Source organism: Xyrauchen texanus, chromosome 30, assembly GCF_025860055.1.
Source record: "Xyrauchen texanus isolate HMW12.3.18 chromosome 30, RBS_HiC_50CHRs, whole genome shotgun sequence".
Classification (NCBI taxonomy): Eukaryota; Metazoa; Chordata; class Actinopteri; order Cypriniformes; family Catostomidae; genus Xyrauchen; species Xyrauchen texanus.
The window spans coordinates 31,830,065-31,848,697 of record NC_068305.1 but is presented as its reverse complement, the minus strand read 5'-3'; the positions used below and the strand labels follow the sequence as shown (position 1 = coordinate 31,848,697).

General features: G+C 37.5%; 2 protein-coding genes across 2 annotated transcripts; both read right to left on the bottom strand.

The window, feature by feature from the left end:
* Positions 1-4,252: 4,252 nt before the first annotated feature.
* On the bottom strand, positions 4,253-9,841 carry LOC127624145 (headcase protein homolog). Its single transcript, XM_052098827.1, has 4 exons — positions 9,488-9,841; positions 6,551-7,657; positions 4,880-5,034; positions 4,253-4,745 (listed from the first exon to the last, which is right to left on the bottom strand). The coding sequence occupies exons 1-4, from the start codon at positions 9,642-9,644 to the stop codon at positions 4,581-4,583; spliced, it is 1,584 nt and encodes a 527-aa protein (XP_051954787.1). The 5' UTR covers positions 9,645-9,841; the 3' UTR covers positions 4,253-4,580.
* A 1,123-nt stretch (positions 9,842-10,964) lies between these two features.
* Positions 10,965-14,840, bottom strand: LOC127624232 (costars family protein ABRACL). The gene is made up of 3 exons (XM_052098958.1): positions 14,770-14,840; positions 13,802-13,869; positions 10,965-12,054 (listed from the first exon to the last, which is right to left on the bottom strand). The coding sequence occupies exons 2-3, from the start codon at positions 13,860-13,862 to the stop codon at positions 11,870-11,872; spliced, it is 246 nt and encodes an 81-aa protein (XP_051954918.1). The 5' UTR covers positions 13,863-13,869; positions 14,770-14,840; the 3' UTR covers positions 10,965-11,869.
* Positions 14,841-18,633: the final 3,793 nt, after the last annotated feature.

The window sequence follows — 18,633 nt, the reverse complement described above, 5'->3', positions numbered from 1 at the left end:
GACGTGTTGGGGGGGGGGGATTTGGCTATTGAAAATGTAACTTTGTAATTTAATTCTGCTCAAATGAATGAAAAGACTAATAAAGATTTGTTCATTTTGCTGAACGAGACTCAAAGATCCAAGTCAGTAAAATGATCCGATCTTCCCATCACTATCAGTAACCTTATAAAAGTTATTTTATTCTACATGGGGCAGGGGCACCCTCATGGGGGCAGTCATGTTAGAATCACATGACCAGCTGAACACTATTTAATCTCAGTTACTGCCCTGTTATTTGACACTTAAATTCATGAATTAAATTAATCCTGGTTTACGGTGCATAGTGAATTTCTACAATGGCATTGGTAACTGAAAACTACTGTATATGAATGATGCAGCATCACAGCTACTAGGTGTCAGCGTAAGCCATTGTAAACCACTTTGACATACTTCGAGTACACTTTGAGTACACCTTTAAATAAACATATTTTGTGAACAAATGTAGTCTCTGAGTACCATTTATTCTGAAAACAATACTGATTATTCTGAGTTAAACACTAACAAGGAGAGTACCTGCAATTTTTTTCATTAACTTCAAGCACTGTGGAAAAGGATAATATTAGGAAACTAAAAAATAAATCCTAAATGGATGTGGATGTGGCCTCACCAAAATGTTTTTTATTTGAAAACACATTGATTTTGCTACATTTACGTCTTTCATCCACACTGGACCAGCGTTTTCTTCCACTGACAACAGCGTTTCAAAAACGTTTTCCATTATCGCATTCTTTGGACAATGACGAAATGAAGAAACTGAAAACAGAGTTTTCAAAAATCTAAAACGAATAGTGAGGATCTGGCCTATAAGTCTATGTGATGGTTTTTTTGCCTGATGTATCGCCCGGCAGGAAAACATTTTACTTTTTGTCACTTAGAAAAGTAAGAGGACACTTCTCCACAGACCAAATCCCTAACCTTTAGGATGAACAACAATAACGATTGCCCTAGCTAGAACCACTAATGATATTCTGGGTACCTTAATAAAAGGACATTGTGGAGTTAGATGCACCCCTAAATTACGTTAATGGTCACTTATAGCATACAATAATTCCTTTTGCTCACCATGATTTTTACGCAAGCAGTAGTTTCCATGGCAACAGCCTAAAAAGGCAAGCAGCTTTCATGCTTGCACTCTTCAGTATGATTCAGTGTCTATACCGGCCGAGTGAATATGCATCAACCTATATATACACTCACCTAAAGGATTATTAGGAACACCATACTAATACTGTGTTTGACCCCCTTTCGCCTTCAGAACTGCCTTAATTCTACGTGGCATTGATTCAACAAGGTGCTGAAAGCATTCTTTAGAAATGTTGGCCCATATTGATAGGATAGCATCTTGCAGTTGATGGAGATTTGTGGGATGCACATCCAGGGCACGAAGCTCCCGTTCCACCACATCCCAAAGATGCTCTATTGGGTTGAGATCTGGTGACTGTGGGGGCCATTTTAGTACAGTGAACTCATTGTCATGTTCAAGAAACCAATTTGAAATGATTCGAGCTTTGTGACATGGTGCATTATCCTGCTGGAAGTAGCCATCAGAGGATGGGTACATGGTGGCCATAAAGGAATGGACATGGTCAGAAACAATGCTCAGGTAGGCCGTGGCATTTAAACGATGCCCAATTGGCCCTAAGGGGCCTAAAGTGTGCCAAGAAAACATCCCCCACACCATTACACCACCACCACCAGCCTGCACAGTGGTAACAAGGCATGATGGATCCATGTTCTCATTCTGTTTACGCCAAATTCTGACTCTACCATCTGAATGTCTCAACAGAAATCGAGACTCATCAGACCAGGCAACATTTTTCCAGTCTTCAACTGTCCAATTTTGGTGAGCTCTTGCAAATTGTAGCCTCTTTTTCCTATTTGTAGTGGAGATGAGTGGTACCCGGTGGGGTCTTCTGCTGTTGTAGCCCATCCGCCTCAAGGTTGTGCGTGTTGTGGCTTCACAAATGCTTTGCTGCATACCTCGGTTGTAATGAGTGGTTATTTCAGGCAAAGTTGCTCTTCTATCAGCTTGACTCAGTCGGCCCATTCTCCTCTGACCTCTAGCATCAACGAGGCATTTTCGCCCACAGCACTGCCGCATACTGGATGTTTTTCCCTTTTCACACCATTCTTTGTAAACCCTAGAAATGGTTGTGTGTCAAAATCCCAGTAACTGAGCAGATTGTGAAATACTCAGACCGGCCCGTCTGGCACCAACAACCATGCCACGCTCAAAATTGCTTAAATCACCATTCTTTCCCATTCTGACATTCAGTTTGGAGTTCAGGAGATTGTCTTGACCAGGACCACACCCCTAAATGCATTGAAGCAACTGCCATGTGATTCGTTGATTAGATAATTGCATTAATGAGAAATTGAACAGGTGTTCCTAATAATCCTTTAGGTGAGTGTATGTACTATATAAATGCAAGTCCTTTGCCTTCAAAAGGTGGCATAGATTACACATCCTGAGATACAGGTTAGTGTTCTAGGTTCTAATTGAAATTTAGAATAGAATTATTTTGTTTCTATGGCATCAAAAATCAAAGATGATGTCTTTGTGCACATATTACACATACATAAGCAGACACAAATACATTTCATGCCATTAGAATAAACTACACATTGTTGAAAATGTAATATTCAGAGCATGACGGAGAGAATATACCAGCAGGCAGTCCCAGCTTCTAACAGAATATGAATTTATCTCAGGAGCTGCAGCGGTTTGGTCATAAGTGTGAAAGAGGAAGCCAGCAGGTCTGTATTTGGCTTGACCTTTATACTTAAGCATAAATTATAGAGGCATTAAAAAACGAATACCTTAATGAGTATGCATACATTGTTCACTAAGCTTTTTAAGGAGCACAGTGTATACAATTCTAACTTGTGCAGCAATGTTCAGAATAGCACACTATCATACTATATACTATTTCTTCTGTATATAGCATGCATTCTGTGCTAAGTATGCATATATTCAGCATGCATAGAATTCCTAGATGGCCTACAGCATTTGCTAAAATGTACAGAATATAACAACCCACACTGCACAGAATACTGTTTGGACAATGCAAGGTGCTTGACAACCTTCTGTTTGTTGTGTAAAAGATGTGATTTAAACATCTCTGTCTTAACTCATTATTTCATTGGACTGCCAAATGGCAAGACATTTTTACACAAAATTTTATTACAAATGCTTAATTACTATAGTTGCAATATGATAACAGGACAGCACATTTCGAATAAAAAATGCATTGTGAGAACAATACTCCTATTATCATCGCATAATTTTTTTAGAAAAAAAATTGCAATATGTATATCCTGCGCAGTATTCCGAAAGTAGTTAACTAGTATTTCATTCTGAACATAGCCTTTGTGATTTTTGGATGGAATCTTATCTTCATAAGCCTTAAAGGGATAGTTCACCCAAAAATTAAAATTCTCTTAACATTTACTCACCCACATCCCAGATGTGTATGACTTTCTTTGTTCTTCAGAACACAAATGAAGATATTTTGAAGAATATCTCAGCACTGTAGGTCCATAAAATGCAAGTGAATGGTGATCAGACCTTTGTGGCTCCAAAAATCAGAAAAGGTAAACAGAAATAATCCATAAGACACAAGTGGTTAAATCATTTAAGGCCTTTTTTAGATCTAAATCTCAATTTTAACTTTCACTTTTATATCTGAAAGTAACATGCGGTTAAAAAAAGACATGTTGTAAAAAGACTTAAATATTGTTCTGTTTCTTACCCACACATATTATATCGCTTCTGAAGATATTAATTAAACACTGGAGTAATTAACTATCTCTTTAGAAATTGCATAAAAGCAGTACATTCGACTAGCTATCACAGTCAAGGACAGGCCAGCAACCGGTTTGGCAAATAGGTGCTACGTATTGTATTTATGAGGACACTTCATCATTATACGATGCAAAATGTATTTTGATCTCACACATTCTTTGTCTTCCAAGATTCATAAACCAAATGTTGTCCACATGAGAGCCCTGCTTGATTACTTAATCAAAGACACTGCCTCATTTGCAATACTGATGTTCATTGAGAGTTGCTATTTGATATGTAAAACAGGGATTATATAGACAGGTCCTGGGAGGAACAGTATTGTATAAAGGAGGTTTAAGATCAAAACGATAACTGACCAGGCCTTGGGATAATTAATAATTACACTGTAAAGAGGGAAAGCTTCTTTTACATATTTTATTCTTTTCTTGGTTTTTGTACAAAAGAGCAAATTTGGCATACAGAGATACATTCACTTGTCACAGTATTGTTCTTGCTTTATTTTAAATGCAAGCTCAAACATTTCTAGGATGGCATTAGAATGCACGCAAAGCACACCCTCGTTTTTTTCAGTAAAAGATGCTGTCTCTGATGTAATGACATATGCTTTAATTCCCTCTATTTTTGTTCTAAAGAGAACTAAACCCACACATATGTGTCAACAAGGAGCCAAAATAAGTAATTCTATGGACAGAAAAAAAAAACATGGAAAAGTACTAGCATGCAAAATCAACTTTTGTCAATAAGCTTCGAGAACTTTGAAGGAGGAGAATGGTTTTACAAAGTGATAGTCCAGATTGCCACAGTGAGGACACTGCTGCACATTGCTGTACTCAGAGAAATACTGCATGCCTACACGTACGTCTATGACGGGTTTCCCACAATGCTTGCAGTTCAGCCGAGCCTAAGCAGACACAAAGAATAGTGGTTCTTTAAGTTCATTAGACTATTAGATTTTAATATTATTCTAAAATCTGGAAAAAGTAATACAAAAAATCAGTAGATGTGCCAAACATTTGACACAAACTAATATATTACCTGGCAGCATGGTGATGCAGCCAATATGTCGTATGTATACATTGTGCCCAGCTGGTGCCAGCTTCCATCCCACCTGGATTTGCACTTTATACAGACAATTTTGTGCACTCCTTCCAGGCAGTCCACACAGATGGCGTAAAGGTGCATCAGCCTCCCTTTAGAACATAAACAGAAAACCCTTTTAAACTGCAATTAGGGTTTAATTAATGAAAATATATTCTATTAGGGAATTAATGACTTGCCATGATCAAAGCATTATTATCTACCACAGCTGCCTTGTTTCTATAATAGAAGAAGACTGCTCATGTCAGACAAAAAGGATTCACTTTATTCCCATTCAACTGCATTACTACTATAGGCCTAACACTGTACGTATATGTCTCGCTACATTACAAAATTCATAATAAATGTGTTATAAATATTTAAAGAGGCAATAATACATTATGAAATATTTGAACTTCAACAAACTGTAACTATTGAAGAACTTAACAAGTAGATATACAGCATCTATGCATGGGTTTGGCAAAGCCTTGCCTCATTGACCTAATGTTTTTACTATTATTATTATTTTATATAGTAACAAAGTAGCACTTAAATGTTAGATGTGGAATTTAATTGTCAATTTTAGGTTACAACCTTGTGAATATTTTTGCTAAAAATGTGTAGCTGAAATTTTTCAAACAGTGGCAGCTTCTCCAATGTGTCCACAGAGGGTTGTTAAAAAGTTCATATTTACAAAATGTTACATTAGTACAGTTTCATTCTGCTTTCTAAAGACTAAAATTGTTTAGTCCAATGACAATATAAAAGCCAATTATTTAAATTTGTAAAGACAGTCTATAAAATAGCACACTTTTTATTATTCTTAATACTAGAAAATAAATAGCTCCCTTTCTATTATAGGAAGGGTGGCCGTTGTATAGAGATCATCATATTTGGGGTCTTTGGCATCAAAAAGTCTGAACACCCCTGCTATATAAGTCACTAATGATGAAGCATAACTTAAAGGTGCTGTAAACAGTTTTATCTGTTAAGATAAACTTTCTCCATTTTCCTAACTTCAACCAAACCTCCAAAGAAATGTAAGCCAACCCTAACAGGCAAAATGATTCAAGGCAGAGAACATTTTGTAGCAATTTTCTGCTAAATAAATAAATAAAATAAAAAGAGCAGGGGCTGCACCTCAATCTTTTTGCTGTTTACAGAGCCACGGGCTGTCATACAGACACATGTGATTTCTCAAGACTCTTATTACAGTGAAACCTGTCAAGGTGTAGAGACATTATACATGGTATAAAAAAAAAAGATTACAGCACCTTTAACATTTTCCGAATGTATGCATTTGCTAGACACTTTTACCCAAAGCAACTTACAGTACATTCAACATTTCATCAATCAGTATGTTGTGCAGATATAAATAATCAAGCTACAGCAGGTTTTTGCATAGTCAAACTACAGTCTTTATCTGCCTATCAAAGTATACATGAAATAACTGAATTAAGGATGTCTGCTGAGGAAGTGTTAAATACACATTGTATACACCTCTTTTGGAGCATGCACAAAAAAGCTAGTCCAACTGCGCTCCAATTAATGTTCAAAGGTTCTTTCCACCTAAGATTTTCAACAGACCAGTAACAGGCCCTTTGAAGTGTGAATAGTGGATTCCCTCACCTTGTAAATGGCATGGTACATCATACTCAATCTCATCATGGCGTGAAGGGCTCAGGAACAGCGTTCCATCCACTAAAGGGAACTGCTCAAAGATGGGCAGGGTGTGGTGGCAGAGGGCACAGTTCACCACATTGCGGTGACTTGCACTGAGGGCAGAGAGGATGAACTTCCTGAGATCCTCTCCCTGTCCGGCCTGGGCATCGTCCTCCATTCGAACATGGTAGGTGTTGAGCTTGTGGCGGGGAATGTGTGTGAGCAGCTCAGAGAGATCCAGCCTCCGCAAGAACTGCACAGGGTTGTCTCCAGGAGAGAGCCGTGGCAGGCACATGTTGGTGGCCCCCTGCTCCAAGTGAGTCCCGCGTACTGCCAGCCCTGCGGCTAGCAAATGCTTCCTGTGGCCTTCCATATGCACTGCATTTTTTAGAAACTCGCCCAGGTGCCTTGAACTGCGTGGGCCACCAAGGGACTGGGGGGAGAAGGTGAAGCTGGATGGAGGTGACTGAGCAGGGGATTCGCAAGGGGACCGGAGCCCTTGAGGAATTCCACACCCAGCAATGGGTGGTCCCCCATGGCCTCTCTCTTGAGAGTTCTGCCAATCTGCCGATTGTCTGCGAAACAGCTCCTGACTGGAGCAACGGTGAGCCAGCTTATGGCTTCCGGATGATTTCCCTTTCTTGGGCTCATCGGCAGGTTCCCACCCATTTCCACCACAAGCACTCCCTCCAGAGGCACCACTGTTGGGCTTCCCACTCCCTTTCTCCGGGACCTTTTTCTTCCGCTCATCCTGCATGCGTTTTACCTGGTACCAGTCCGTGTCTTTTTTCAGGTGCCCCTGGCCACAGCGGCAGGAGCAGAAACGGAAGGCCAGATCGTAGCCCTTTTTGGTCCACATGTTCTGTCGGCACTGCTTCTCATTCCAGCTGCGAGCCCGACCAATGCAGTTGAACTGCACCAGGATGCTACTCTCCCACTCATAGAAGCACTGCAGGTGCATCCAGTTGCCATAGGGGCAGACTTCATTGTTGCACACCACCCGCTGGTAGTCATCCTTCTCAAGATCAATGGGACGGCCCAAACTGCACACTAATGGGGTGGCACATGACACCTCTGACAAACATAATGAAAGTTACATTGTTAAGGTAAAAGATGTGGGATGTAGATTGTAATGTCTTATACTATTTGGGAAATTTTCTCATTTATGCTCATTTAAGCATTTGGCAGATGCATTTACCCAAAACAATTTACACAGTTTCAAAGTATACAGTACATATTATCAGTTTGTGTTTCCTCCTGGGAATCAAACTCACGATACTGGTGTTGCTAGTGCCATGTTCTACCAGTTAGGATCATTTAGTGTTAATGTTTAAAGGAATATTCAAGGTTCACTACAAGTTAAAGGAATGTTCTGGGTTCAATACAAGTTTAGCTCAATAGACAGCATTTGTGGCATAATGTTGATTACCACAAAAATGTATTTAAACTCATTACTCCTTTTCTTAAAAAAAAAAAGCAAAAATCAATGTTACAGTGTGGGACTTACAATGAAAGTGAATGTGGCCAATTTTGGAGAGTTTCATCAGAAATGTGAAGTTTATCATTTTATAAAAGCACTTGTATTCATTATTCTGTTAAAACTGTGTATTATTTGTAATAAAGATGTAAAATTAGCTAAAACTTTACATAGAAAAGGTTAGTAAGTGATTTTTTTCCACACTAAAACGTTAATCTGCATCTCCTTACTGTCACATGAAACAGTGAGTATTTTAACATTCAAAAATTGTCCCCCATTCACTTCCATTGTAAGTGCCTCACTGTAACCCAGACTTTTACTTTTTTTAAGAAAAAAAGGGACATGTTGAAATTCATTTTTGGGGCAATCAACATTATGCCACAAATGCTATCAATCGAGCTTAACTTGTATTCAACCTGGAATATTCCTGTAATGTTTTGGTAACAGTTTTGGGTTAAATGGGTAAGATAATATAAGATTAATGACTGAATGAATGAAAAATAATGAATCAATGATTAATTGAATTAATTGCAGTAATATCACAAAATTCAATAATTCTATAAATGGGCAGCTATTTATAGGCAATGTGATTCAAGCAGTTTAACAGGCAGAATATTCAATATCAGTACATAAAACACATCCCTGTGCTATTTATGAGAGCACTGTGGGTAAGAACCCCACTCAACCAGGCAAAAACTATCTTGCCACACTTATGTGAATGAAGTGTGTATGCTTGTCTCTTAAGAGAGAATGGCTAAGAAACACAATTGCATTAAAGTGTGTCTGTGAGTCATAACAATTCGTAGCTGCCACTCAAATATATCAGCATCACTCCCAGTATCTCATGAGCCAAAGCCATTCTATGCATTATTAAACAACACTAAGCAATCAACTACACCGAGTCGTTGTGGTGACATGACCTGCAATTACAGAACATATGAGTTGATGTAGATGTCAAATTCACATGCAACACTATGTCAAGTGCTTTTACCCTTGAACAAGAACTACACCACCACCTTACAGTTCAGACGTGCACTGAAATCTGTAAGCTCTGTCGTAACAATTCTCTGCCACTACAATACTGATGAAGATGAAGACACGCGCACAAAACAAGTTGCTGCACGTGAGGGGAAACAGAAAAACGCACGCGGACATTCAGAGAACTTTGGCGGCCGTTCACACAAAATGCGTTACCTCCGTACGCTAGACGGACGTCTTAAACCGCTGCGCCGCGTCTCGCGCAGGAGCGTCGCGTTTTTAGACGCCGTGTCAGTTTAAACTCATACGTCAACTTTAAAAGGCGCGTCTCGAGACACCTGCGTTCTGTTCTATGCGTTGCGCTGCGTCTCGCTGTTTCAGTCTCAACGACGGCCCCTGAGAACGTAACGCTGGAAGCAATATTCACTAATGATATTCTTATTTCTTACCGCTTCTATTATCGCACGGCGGACCCGCTGTCGCCCCAGTTAACACCGAGGCAGTCGCTCCCGTAACTGCCGAGGCAGAAGCTCCATTTTCTTGCTCATCTCCGCTACTATTCGTGCGTTTATTTCTCTTCCCCTTGTTGCTTTTCTGGTTGGGCATAATGGAGCGCTCAATATGAATGCAGCCTGTCAACGACTGCCACCACCAAGCATTTTTGCAGATATCATATCGACGGTACTTGACGAATGCAATACGAATCCTAACGCATAGATGATGCAGATGTTACAGTTCGATCATCCTCTTCCAGATTTGTGCAGGCGGTCTTGACAGCAGAGGTACACCATGAAGAAGGCGTGTCCCTCTCTTGTTTTGATTCCTGGGCTGAGTTCGCAATTGCATGCTACCATACTACTCGTACTTTTTCTGCCATAGACACATATGACAGAAGTAGTAAGAGTAGTATGGGTAGTATGCCATTCTGGTCTCAGCCCTGCTCTGAAGAGAGAACGGTCAGGCGCCTTATGTTCCTCTGGCTCCGCCTCCATCTCTGATCCAGACCTAGAGCTCAAGTTATTAATAGCACAGACTAGAGGGAGTCCCGAGCAAATAATGGGCCTACTTCTATAATTACTAAAGTCGTTAAATGTTTTGCCAGGTATGGACAAAAAGGCATTATATGTGGCATTGTATTTTAGCTTCTTTAATTTTGGGTTTACTGAGGAAGATTAGGTGCATAATGCCTTTTAAAACCAATTTAAATCTTAACAATAAAATCTGATCGACATGTCTAATGTAGGTTATTGTCAACTAATATATATATACATCATGATTAGTACATCAGAGTCTCTAGATTGAGAAATAGACACCTCACATGTCCTCAGCTGACAGCTTCATTGAATTCTACCCGCTCAACACCAGTTTCATGTACAACAGTAAAGAGAATACTCGGGGTGCAGCCCTTATGGGAAGAATTGCAAAGAAAAAGCCACTTTTGAAACAGACAAACAAAAAGAAAAGGTTAGAGTGGGCAAAGAAACAGATATTGGACAACAGATAATTGGAAAAGAGTGTTATGGATCTTAACCCCGTTGAGCTTTCGTGGGATCAGCTAGACTGTAAGGTGCGTGAGAAGTGCCCGACAAAACAGACACATCTATGGTTAGTGCTACAGGTGTTGTGTGGTGAAATGTCACCCGAGTATCTGGACAAACTGACAGCTGGAATGCCAAGGATCTGCAAAGTGTCATTGCTGCACATGAAGGATTGTTTGATGAGAACTCTTTGAAGTAGTTTAGGAATTTCTGATTTTTTTTTTTTTTTTTCAAAATTGTAATAGTAATTTTTCACATTATTAATGTCCTGACTATTATTAGACTCCCAAACATTCCTTTTGCAAATAGAATATATAAATGTTTATATAATAAAACTCATCAGTCATATATTTGAAAGATAACATGTCTAAAATTCAGTTCATGTACTTAAATGCCAGGGTTTATTGTACTTTTAAATAAACTGCTCAGCCATTACTAAATGCACCATCACAAAAAATAAATAAAAAGATTTTTTTTTTGTGCTGCTCTTATGTTAAAGTTCTTCCTTAGCTTCAATGAAATGCCACAAACATCTGTAAAAACATAGATAACAAGGTTCTATCCATGAAAGTATAACATCGGGACAAAATCAAAATTAAGCACTTCAAGTAAATGAGAATCATTATTGGAAAACCATTACTATGAATCATCAAGTGCTTCATAAAAATTTGATAATATTCCAGAATTTCATACTGAAACTAATTCTTTCTTTATATCTTCAATAGCAGGAAATCAAATGGCAGTTGAGTGTGAAATTACTGGTCATATTTATGATCTTGGGATGTAATGGATCTAAGCAACTGGCACAAATAACTCAGCCAATGAATACCATTAGAGTTTTAGTATTGCAAACAAACTGCTCCACAAATACTGTTGAAAAGACAGCAATTATGTAGGCTATAAACAACGCAAACATAATTGGCAATCGTCTATAAGAATTTACAATTGACAATATCTGGTGCAGATATTTGTTTCCATTAGGTTGAAAAGAATGTTTGTGATTAATTTATTCAAAGTCCTAGAAAATTAGTAACATACTCATACACAATATAACTGCTAATATATATTTTAATGATGGCTGTTGAGGTGTTTGAACAGGGAAGATTGCTAAATTTCAAAATCATTGTGCAAATGACTCCCCTGAGAGAAATATTGCTGTATAAAAATATTTCCAATGCAGGATACAAAAAAATTTAACATTCTCAAGTATACAGTATTTCCATATCAAAATGCTCTCACTGAAGCAGCGGCATCTCAAAAAGACTTTTTAACTTGATTTTAGAAACGTCAAATTCAATCCTGCAGTAATACGACATCAACGTTATCATGAACTCCTTGCAGTAACAGCTCCCCATCAAAAGTGACGACCTTCTTTCGCTTGGCTGCTTTCAGTGTTCCGACCAGAGCTTCAAAGAGGTTGGCACACTGGTCATCATTAAACAAGACTCCAAATTTGACGCTGATCTTCCCATCTGCATCTGTGAGAGAGTGAGAGTGGTAAGGGTTCACAAACTAACTATTAATAATTAATTAACAACCATTTATTCACAGCAGATCTCTCCCATAAACATTGTGTACTCAAAGGACTAGAAAAAGTATTAAAAAATTACAAAAGAGTCCAATAAAAAAAAAATCATATGACTCGCTTTCATCAACCTTTTAAAGGGATAGTTCAGCAAAAATGAAACTTCTCTTATCATTTAGTCACCCTCATGCCATCCCAGATGTGTATGACTTTCTATCTTCTGCAGAACACAAATGAACATTTTTATAAGAATATCTCAGCTCTTTAGGTCCTCACAATGCAAGTGAATAGTGGACTGTACTTTGAATCTCCAAAAATGGTAGGCAGTATAAAAGTAATCCATAAAACTTCAATGGTTAAATCAAGGTGTGGGTGAGAAACGGATCAATATTCGTGATGGTGTTGTGGTCTAAACCACAGTACTGGTAAACTGGTAATCAGAAGGTCGTTGGTTCAATCCCCACAGCCACCACCATTGTGTCCTTGAGCAAGACACTTAACTCCAGGTTGCTCCGGGGGGATTGTCCCTGTAAGAAGGGCTCTGTAAGTCGCTTTGGATAAAAGCGTCTGCCAAATGCATAAATGTAAATATTTTTGTGCTTTTTACTATAAATCTCCACTTTCACTTCAACATTCATTGTTTTTTGCTGATTTGCATTCTTTGTGCATATCGCCACCTACTGGTCACAAGGTGGAGATTAAAGCCCAAAGTATACTTGGATTTTAACGCAAACGCTCAGCGTTAGCATACTGTTGAACGTGAGCCTGCAAAATAGACTCCATTTAATGCTGCACGCATACACAGGCAGTTGGCGCATGTGCGCTACAACTGCTATAAGACTCTGGTGTCATATTTCTCTTCAAGAGTTTAAACCTTTAAAGATGTCCTTATATTCCTTCAAACTCAAGCAATACAAATTCAGGTCTTTTCTGACTTCCTCACACACTCACTCTTAACGTGCACATCCACTGTTGTTGTTTTTTTCTTTGTCTCTTGTTATTTACCTGAGATTACATCTTCAAGCATTTCTTTGTGACAGCAGTGGCTCAAATGGGAGTATTGACACCTTGTGGACACATTTATTTGTGTAAATAATTTCAGGAGCATGAGCATTCTGAACGTTCAAAGACAAGCAGTTAGAAAAATTGGGCTGCACTCATTCAGTGCTCAAGCACTCTGCTGATGACGAGATATGAGTCACACGTCCTGTGGATGCTCAGCATTCGCGTCTGACCGAAGTATACTTTGGGCTTTATAGTAAAGAAATGACTTAAATATTGATCTGTTTTTACCCAAAAACCTTAAAAATCTTAAATTTGCTTTCTGCAGAAGAAAGAAAGTCATACGCATCCGGGACGGCATGAGGGCGAACTAAACATTTAAAGAACTAGAAAAGAAAATTGCATCAGCAAATAGGAAACACTAATGGAAATTAAATGTCCATCAAAATTCATCATGGAAAAAAGAACTTCAGATAGAGCCTTGAGAGGTCAGGACTGAGCAGTACTGCTTCTTTACTCCAGAATTCCTCATCTAGAGACATGTGAAGACTTGCATTATTAGAAAATTGTGACATGTATAGACGTGTCTTACCACAAACTTTTCAGTGAATCTAGAACCAGCATCACACAATGTTTTTTTAACCATTATTTCTTTAAATAAACCCAAGGATGACGTTGAAGGATAGTGCAATACTTACTTTTGGTGCCCAGTCGACGAATCTCATCAACAAGCAGAGTAACTTCATGTTCCACGTTCATTTTTGTGCTTTGAATGTATAAAATGCACATCGTTAATGCAGTTAAGGCTCCTTTCTCATGTGTTTCTATTACTTGTCCATACTGTAACACTCACATATTGGTCTCAAGTCAATCCTGACTACATTCAAATACATAGAGACTCCTGATTGGTCGTGCAATAATAACTCGGGCAAGTTTTGCATAGTGTTTTCTTTGTAATGCAAGTTTGAATAGATGTTGGAAAGAATAGAAAATTCAACTGCAATGATAAACAAAAGTTAATTTATAGCATCTTGTGTGTGTTTTTTTTTTAAATGCATTACAACAATAAACAATGCAAATACACAATCAGCTCTTCTCAGATTTAAACTGTTCTATGCACACTTGTCCCTTTTTTAGCGCCCTCTCTGGAGGAGTTGAGAATTGCAACGCCGCACCCTACCGGTTTATTGCAGATGCTGACCATTAAAAGACTACAATTATTTATCGTCTTGAACTTTGCTTAAAGAAAAAATCATTCATATGCCATATATAATTAATACCAGGCCTGACAACACACCGAGGGTTAAATATAATTAATCTTTAATAAACGCGTGTGCCTTTCACCGAGCACGAGGATTATCATTTGATCAAGCAATGCGGAAGTGCGAATCTTATCACTGAAAGTGTAAGAAATACGCGAAATCTGTATTGAATCATATTGTGAAACACGCCTGTTTTTAATGCGATAATCACATACGTTCCCTAAAATAAAATACGTAAATAAGCACTCTTTTTGTAAGTAAAAGCCAGTGAGAGCGGATCAAAGAAACATTCATATAATCTTCATTCATAAATTCACTGGGAAGTGGGAACTGTATTAGGTAAAGTAATTAATTCATTTACAGCACAAAACATTAAACAAAGCGGTTTAATATGTTTGACCTACCTTTGTGTTGGTGATGTGATGTGCCGCCGTCGCTGCCGCTCTGTCTATATGCTGTTTGAATTGAAATGGCAATACCATAAATGGATTTGTGTGACGTCACATTGAACTGCACTCTTTAGATCGCTCTTGTTACAAATTAACTTTAGTCTTAAAGACATTATTTGTTATGAAATAACGAAAACAAGTCACTGGACATTACTGTAACATGTGCTGCAGCTACATTTTATATTCATAAAAAGAAATAATTTATTTAAAGCCTAAAATGGCCTAAACTGAATTCTTGTTAGAATTATACAATTAAATAAATGCACTTAGTTTTTAATTATCAAGAGTAATTAATAACCAATATATTATTATGAGGTCTTCATACTGACCAACAATGTTTTATGATGTGAAATCTGAAATATATTTTATTTTATTTTATTTTCAAAGTGTACGTGGATGGTTTTCCCATTTATTTATAACTTTTTTTAACCTAGTGAATGTGTTTTTACAATGTTCAATCTTTTTATAAATAAGCTGTATACTAAGCATGAACCAAAAAAAAAAAGAAGAGAAAAATAACCTAGATATAAAGTAATTTGGGACCACTTTATAACTTTATATCACTACTGTAGTGTTTTGTGTTGACTTTTCAAACGTTGTTGACTCCTATATTAGTCAAAAGCTGTTTGTTTGTTTTCCAGAAAATCTTTGTTAAAGAAATAGTTTACCCCAAAATGTAAATGTTCTCCCTTCTCAACATTTAATCACCCTCATGCCATTCCAGATGGTATGACTTTCTTTCTTCTGCTGAACACGAATGAAAAATTTTACAATATTTCAGATCTAAAGGTCCATTCAGTACAAGTGAATGGTGGCCAGAACTTTGAAGCTCCAAAAAGCACATGAAGACAGTATGAAAATAATCCATAAGACTCCAGTGGTTAAATCCATATCTTCAGAAGTGATATGATAGGTGTGGGTGAGATACAGATCAATATTTAAGTTATTTTTAACTCTCCACTTTCACTTACACATTCTTCTTCTTTTGTTCTTTGCCTTCAGAAGACATGATTGAACCACTGGAGTCATATGGATTCATTTTATATGCATGCATGTCTTTTGGAACTTCAAAGGTATTCTTCTAAAAATTATATTTGTTTGTGTTCAGCAGAAGAAAGTAACAGTTTTAAGTGCCCTTTGTTCCTTTTGTGGTCTAAAACTGATTGCGTAGGGTCGTTCACTGTAACGACCAACCAACTTCGTCCTCTCTTGAGCACTGTAAACATTTAAACAGCATGACTCCATGTGTGTTGTTCCTTTGGGAAAGTTACTTGTCGTTTAATAAAACTTCTATTATATAATTGTATAATATTTATTTTTTATCTTAAATATGGCTGATTGTACATCTGTTTGGTTTTTGTACCATTTTTTTTTTCAGTCACATATCCCAAAACAAGACTTCAGATACAGGGTGAAGGTGGTTATAGTAATGAAGTAATGGCAAGGGGTCACACCAGCTACCTATAATCATATAGGTAAAGTATTAATTTCCCCATCAGTGATCAATGAAAAGACAATAAACCACAACCTCCACAGTTTGTTTGTATTTAACAGTCCTGGAACTTTGACTGAAAGAAATAGTTCACCCAAATAATGAAAATTCTCTCATCATTTACTGTGTATGACTTTCTTCTGCTGAACCCAAATGAAGATTTTTAGAAAATATCTCAGCTCTGTAGGTCCATATGCAAGTGAATGGTGACCAGAATTTTGAAACTCCAAAATGCACTTGAGGGCAGCATAAAATTAATACATACTTCTCCGGTGGTTAAATCTATAACTACAGAAGCAAAATAATAGATGTGAGTAAAAAACAGATAAAGAGTCTCCACTTTCACTCCCACTGTCGTCTTTTATTTTTGTGGAAATTTGCAGTTTGCGTGCATATCGTCACCTACTGGGAAAGGAGGGGAATTTATAGTAAAAAAAAAAAAAACGTTTCTCACCCATTGGATTTAACCAATGGAGTCATATGGATTACTTTTAAGCTGCCTTTATGTGCTTTTTGGAGCTTAAAAGGTCAGGACACCATTCACTTGCATTGTATGGGCCTACAGAGCTGAGATATTTTTCAAAAAATATTGAAACAGAAATGATTGAAGTCTATCAATCAGCATCTGTTCTGTGATGTCCACAGGAAAGCAGTGATTGCCAGTATGATATCAGGTGCCTTGGGCCAGTTCATCGCCAGTCCAACAGATCTAGTGAAGGTTCAAATGCAAATGGAAGGGAGGTGCAGACTAGAAGGAAAGCCAACAATAGTGACAGCCATGTTTAACAGCTGTCTTTATCCAGTGAACCTGTTAAGTACTCTTCATATTGCTTTGTGTTTTAACTTACAGGGTACATGGAGTTCACCATGCTTTTACAAAAGCATTGCAGAGGAAGGAATTAGGGGTCTATGGTCTATGAGCTGCACTGGATAATTTAGGCGGTACAAAAGTCATTTGAGCCTTTTGAATGAACGTAGTATAGCAGATGTAATATTACAGAAATTTACTTTTCCCTTAAAGGGCAGTATTTGCCCCCTGGATTTTGTATTCAGGGGCATTTACTACATTTATGAGGGCACACATCTTTTTTAATTATATAATTGAGAGGAAAGCACATAATAAAATCAAGCAGATTGATTGATCTTATATTTTATGCAATAATATTTATACTTGGACCTAGAATATGATATCAAGTAATTTTTTTAGATCAGATATCACAAATAAATCACCATGGGGGCATTTTTTGCCCCAACATTTTTAATTTTGGGGCATTTGTGTCAATTCCGATGAGTGATTTAGGGCGTAACTCATTTTTGACTAAATATGCAGTGATGTATTTTGCCTTTAGTTGGCATTATTAACATTTTCTAATGTATGCCATATTTATCATTTCAAATTTACATTCAGATCTCATGACATGATACAGTAAATCCTTTTCTCCTGAGAAACAACACCATACAGGACAACAGCCTTTGTCATGGATTGTTAAGGTGAAATTCTATTATCTTTGAATGTAATTGCAATGACTGTACTAATGCCATGTTCAACATTTTTTTTCTAAAACATTTTGTGCAACATATGCTCTGGATTGGTTGCAGATACCATGTGAACACAAGCTGATGTGATAAAAACTATTGTAATGAACCAGCCATGTGATTCAAATGAGAGGTCAGTTTAGTAGTCTTTACATGAATTAAGAGTAGAATTTAGCCATTTTGCTCAAATATTTACAGTATTTTGACATTCTGTTTTACAGGGTCCTTCTCTACAAGTCTCATATAGACTTCCTGGTTAATTCAGTGAAAGGAGAAGGTTTTATATCCCTCTTTAAAGGATTCCAACCAACTTTAGGTTAGGTTTAGAATGGTACATGATTCCAAATATGAGTCTATTTAACGTTAAGCTATGTGGCACCTCTGGTAATTCAGTTTTTTCTTCCAGGCTCCCTGGTCTTTGACTTTTTGGCTAACATTTGAACAAATGAGACAAGCAATGGGCATCTGCTCATTTTAAAAGGACAAACAAGCAATGTTCATATTGGACCAAATAAGAGTTTGTTTTACGTTGTCTCTTAGTAGTCTCAGAGTTGACATTTTAGTCCTCTTATACAGGGCGTGTGTGTGAATTCAGACTGCAGGATATTTAAAGAGAGGAAAATTATTTAATTTTCAGTTGTTTGTTAATTTCATGAGTATATGTCTTGGTGACAATAAAATAGCACTGGAATCATTCAAGCCTTTTTGGGGGAAAAATTTGAAAATTGCACTGTTGTTCATCTTATGATTTTCCTTTTCTCATTTAAAACATTAAGGCATATGTTACAAGA

Coding starts and splice junctions, on each gene's coding strand:
- LOC127624145 (XM_052098827.1), bottom strand. CDS start 9,644: ATGCCCAACCAGAAAAGCAACAAGGGGAAGAGAAATAAACGCACGAAT. Junction 5,035..6,550: donor TGTACCATGCCATTTACAAG/GTGAGGGAATCC, acceptor TATGTTCTAAAG/GGAGGCTGATGCACCTTTAC. Junction 4,746..4,879: donor CTGCATCACCATGCTGCCAG/GTAATATATTAG, acceptor GTGTCTGCTTAG/GCTCGGCTGAACTGCAAGCA.
- LOC127624232 (XM_052098958.1), bottom strand. CDS start 13,862: ATGAACGTGGAACATGAAGTTACTCTGCTTGTTGATGAGATTCGTCGA. Junction 12,055..13,801: donor TCGTCGACTGGGCACCAAAA/GTAAGTATTGCA, acceptor ACTCTCTCACAG/ATGCAGATGGGAAGATCAGC.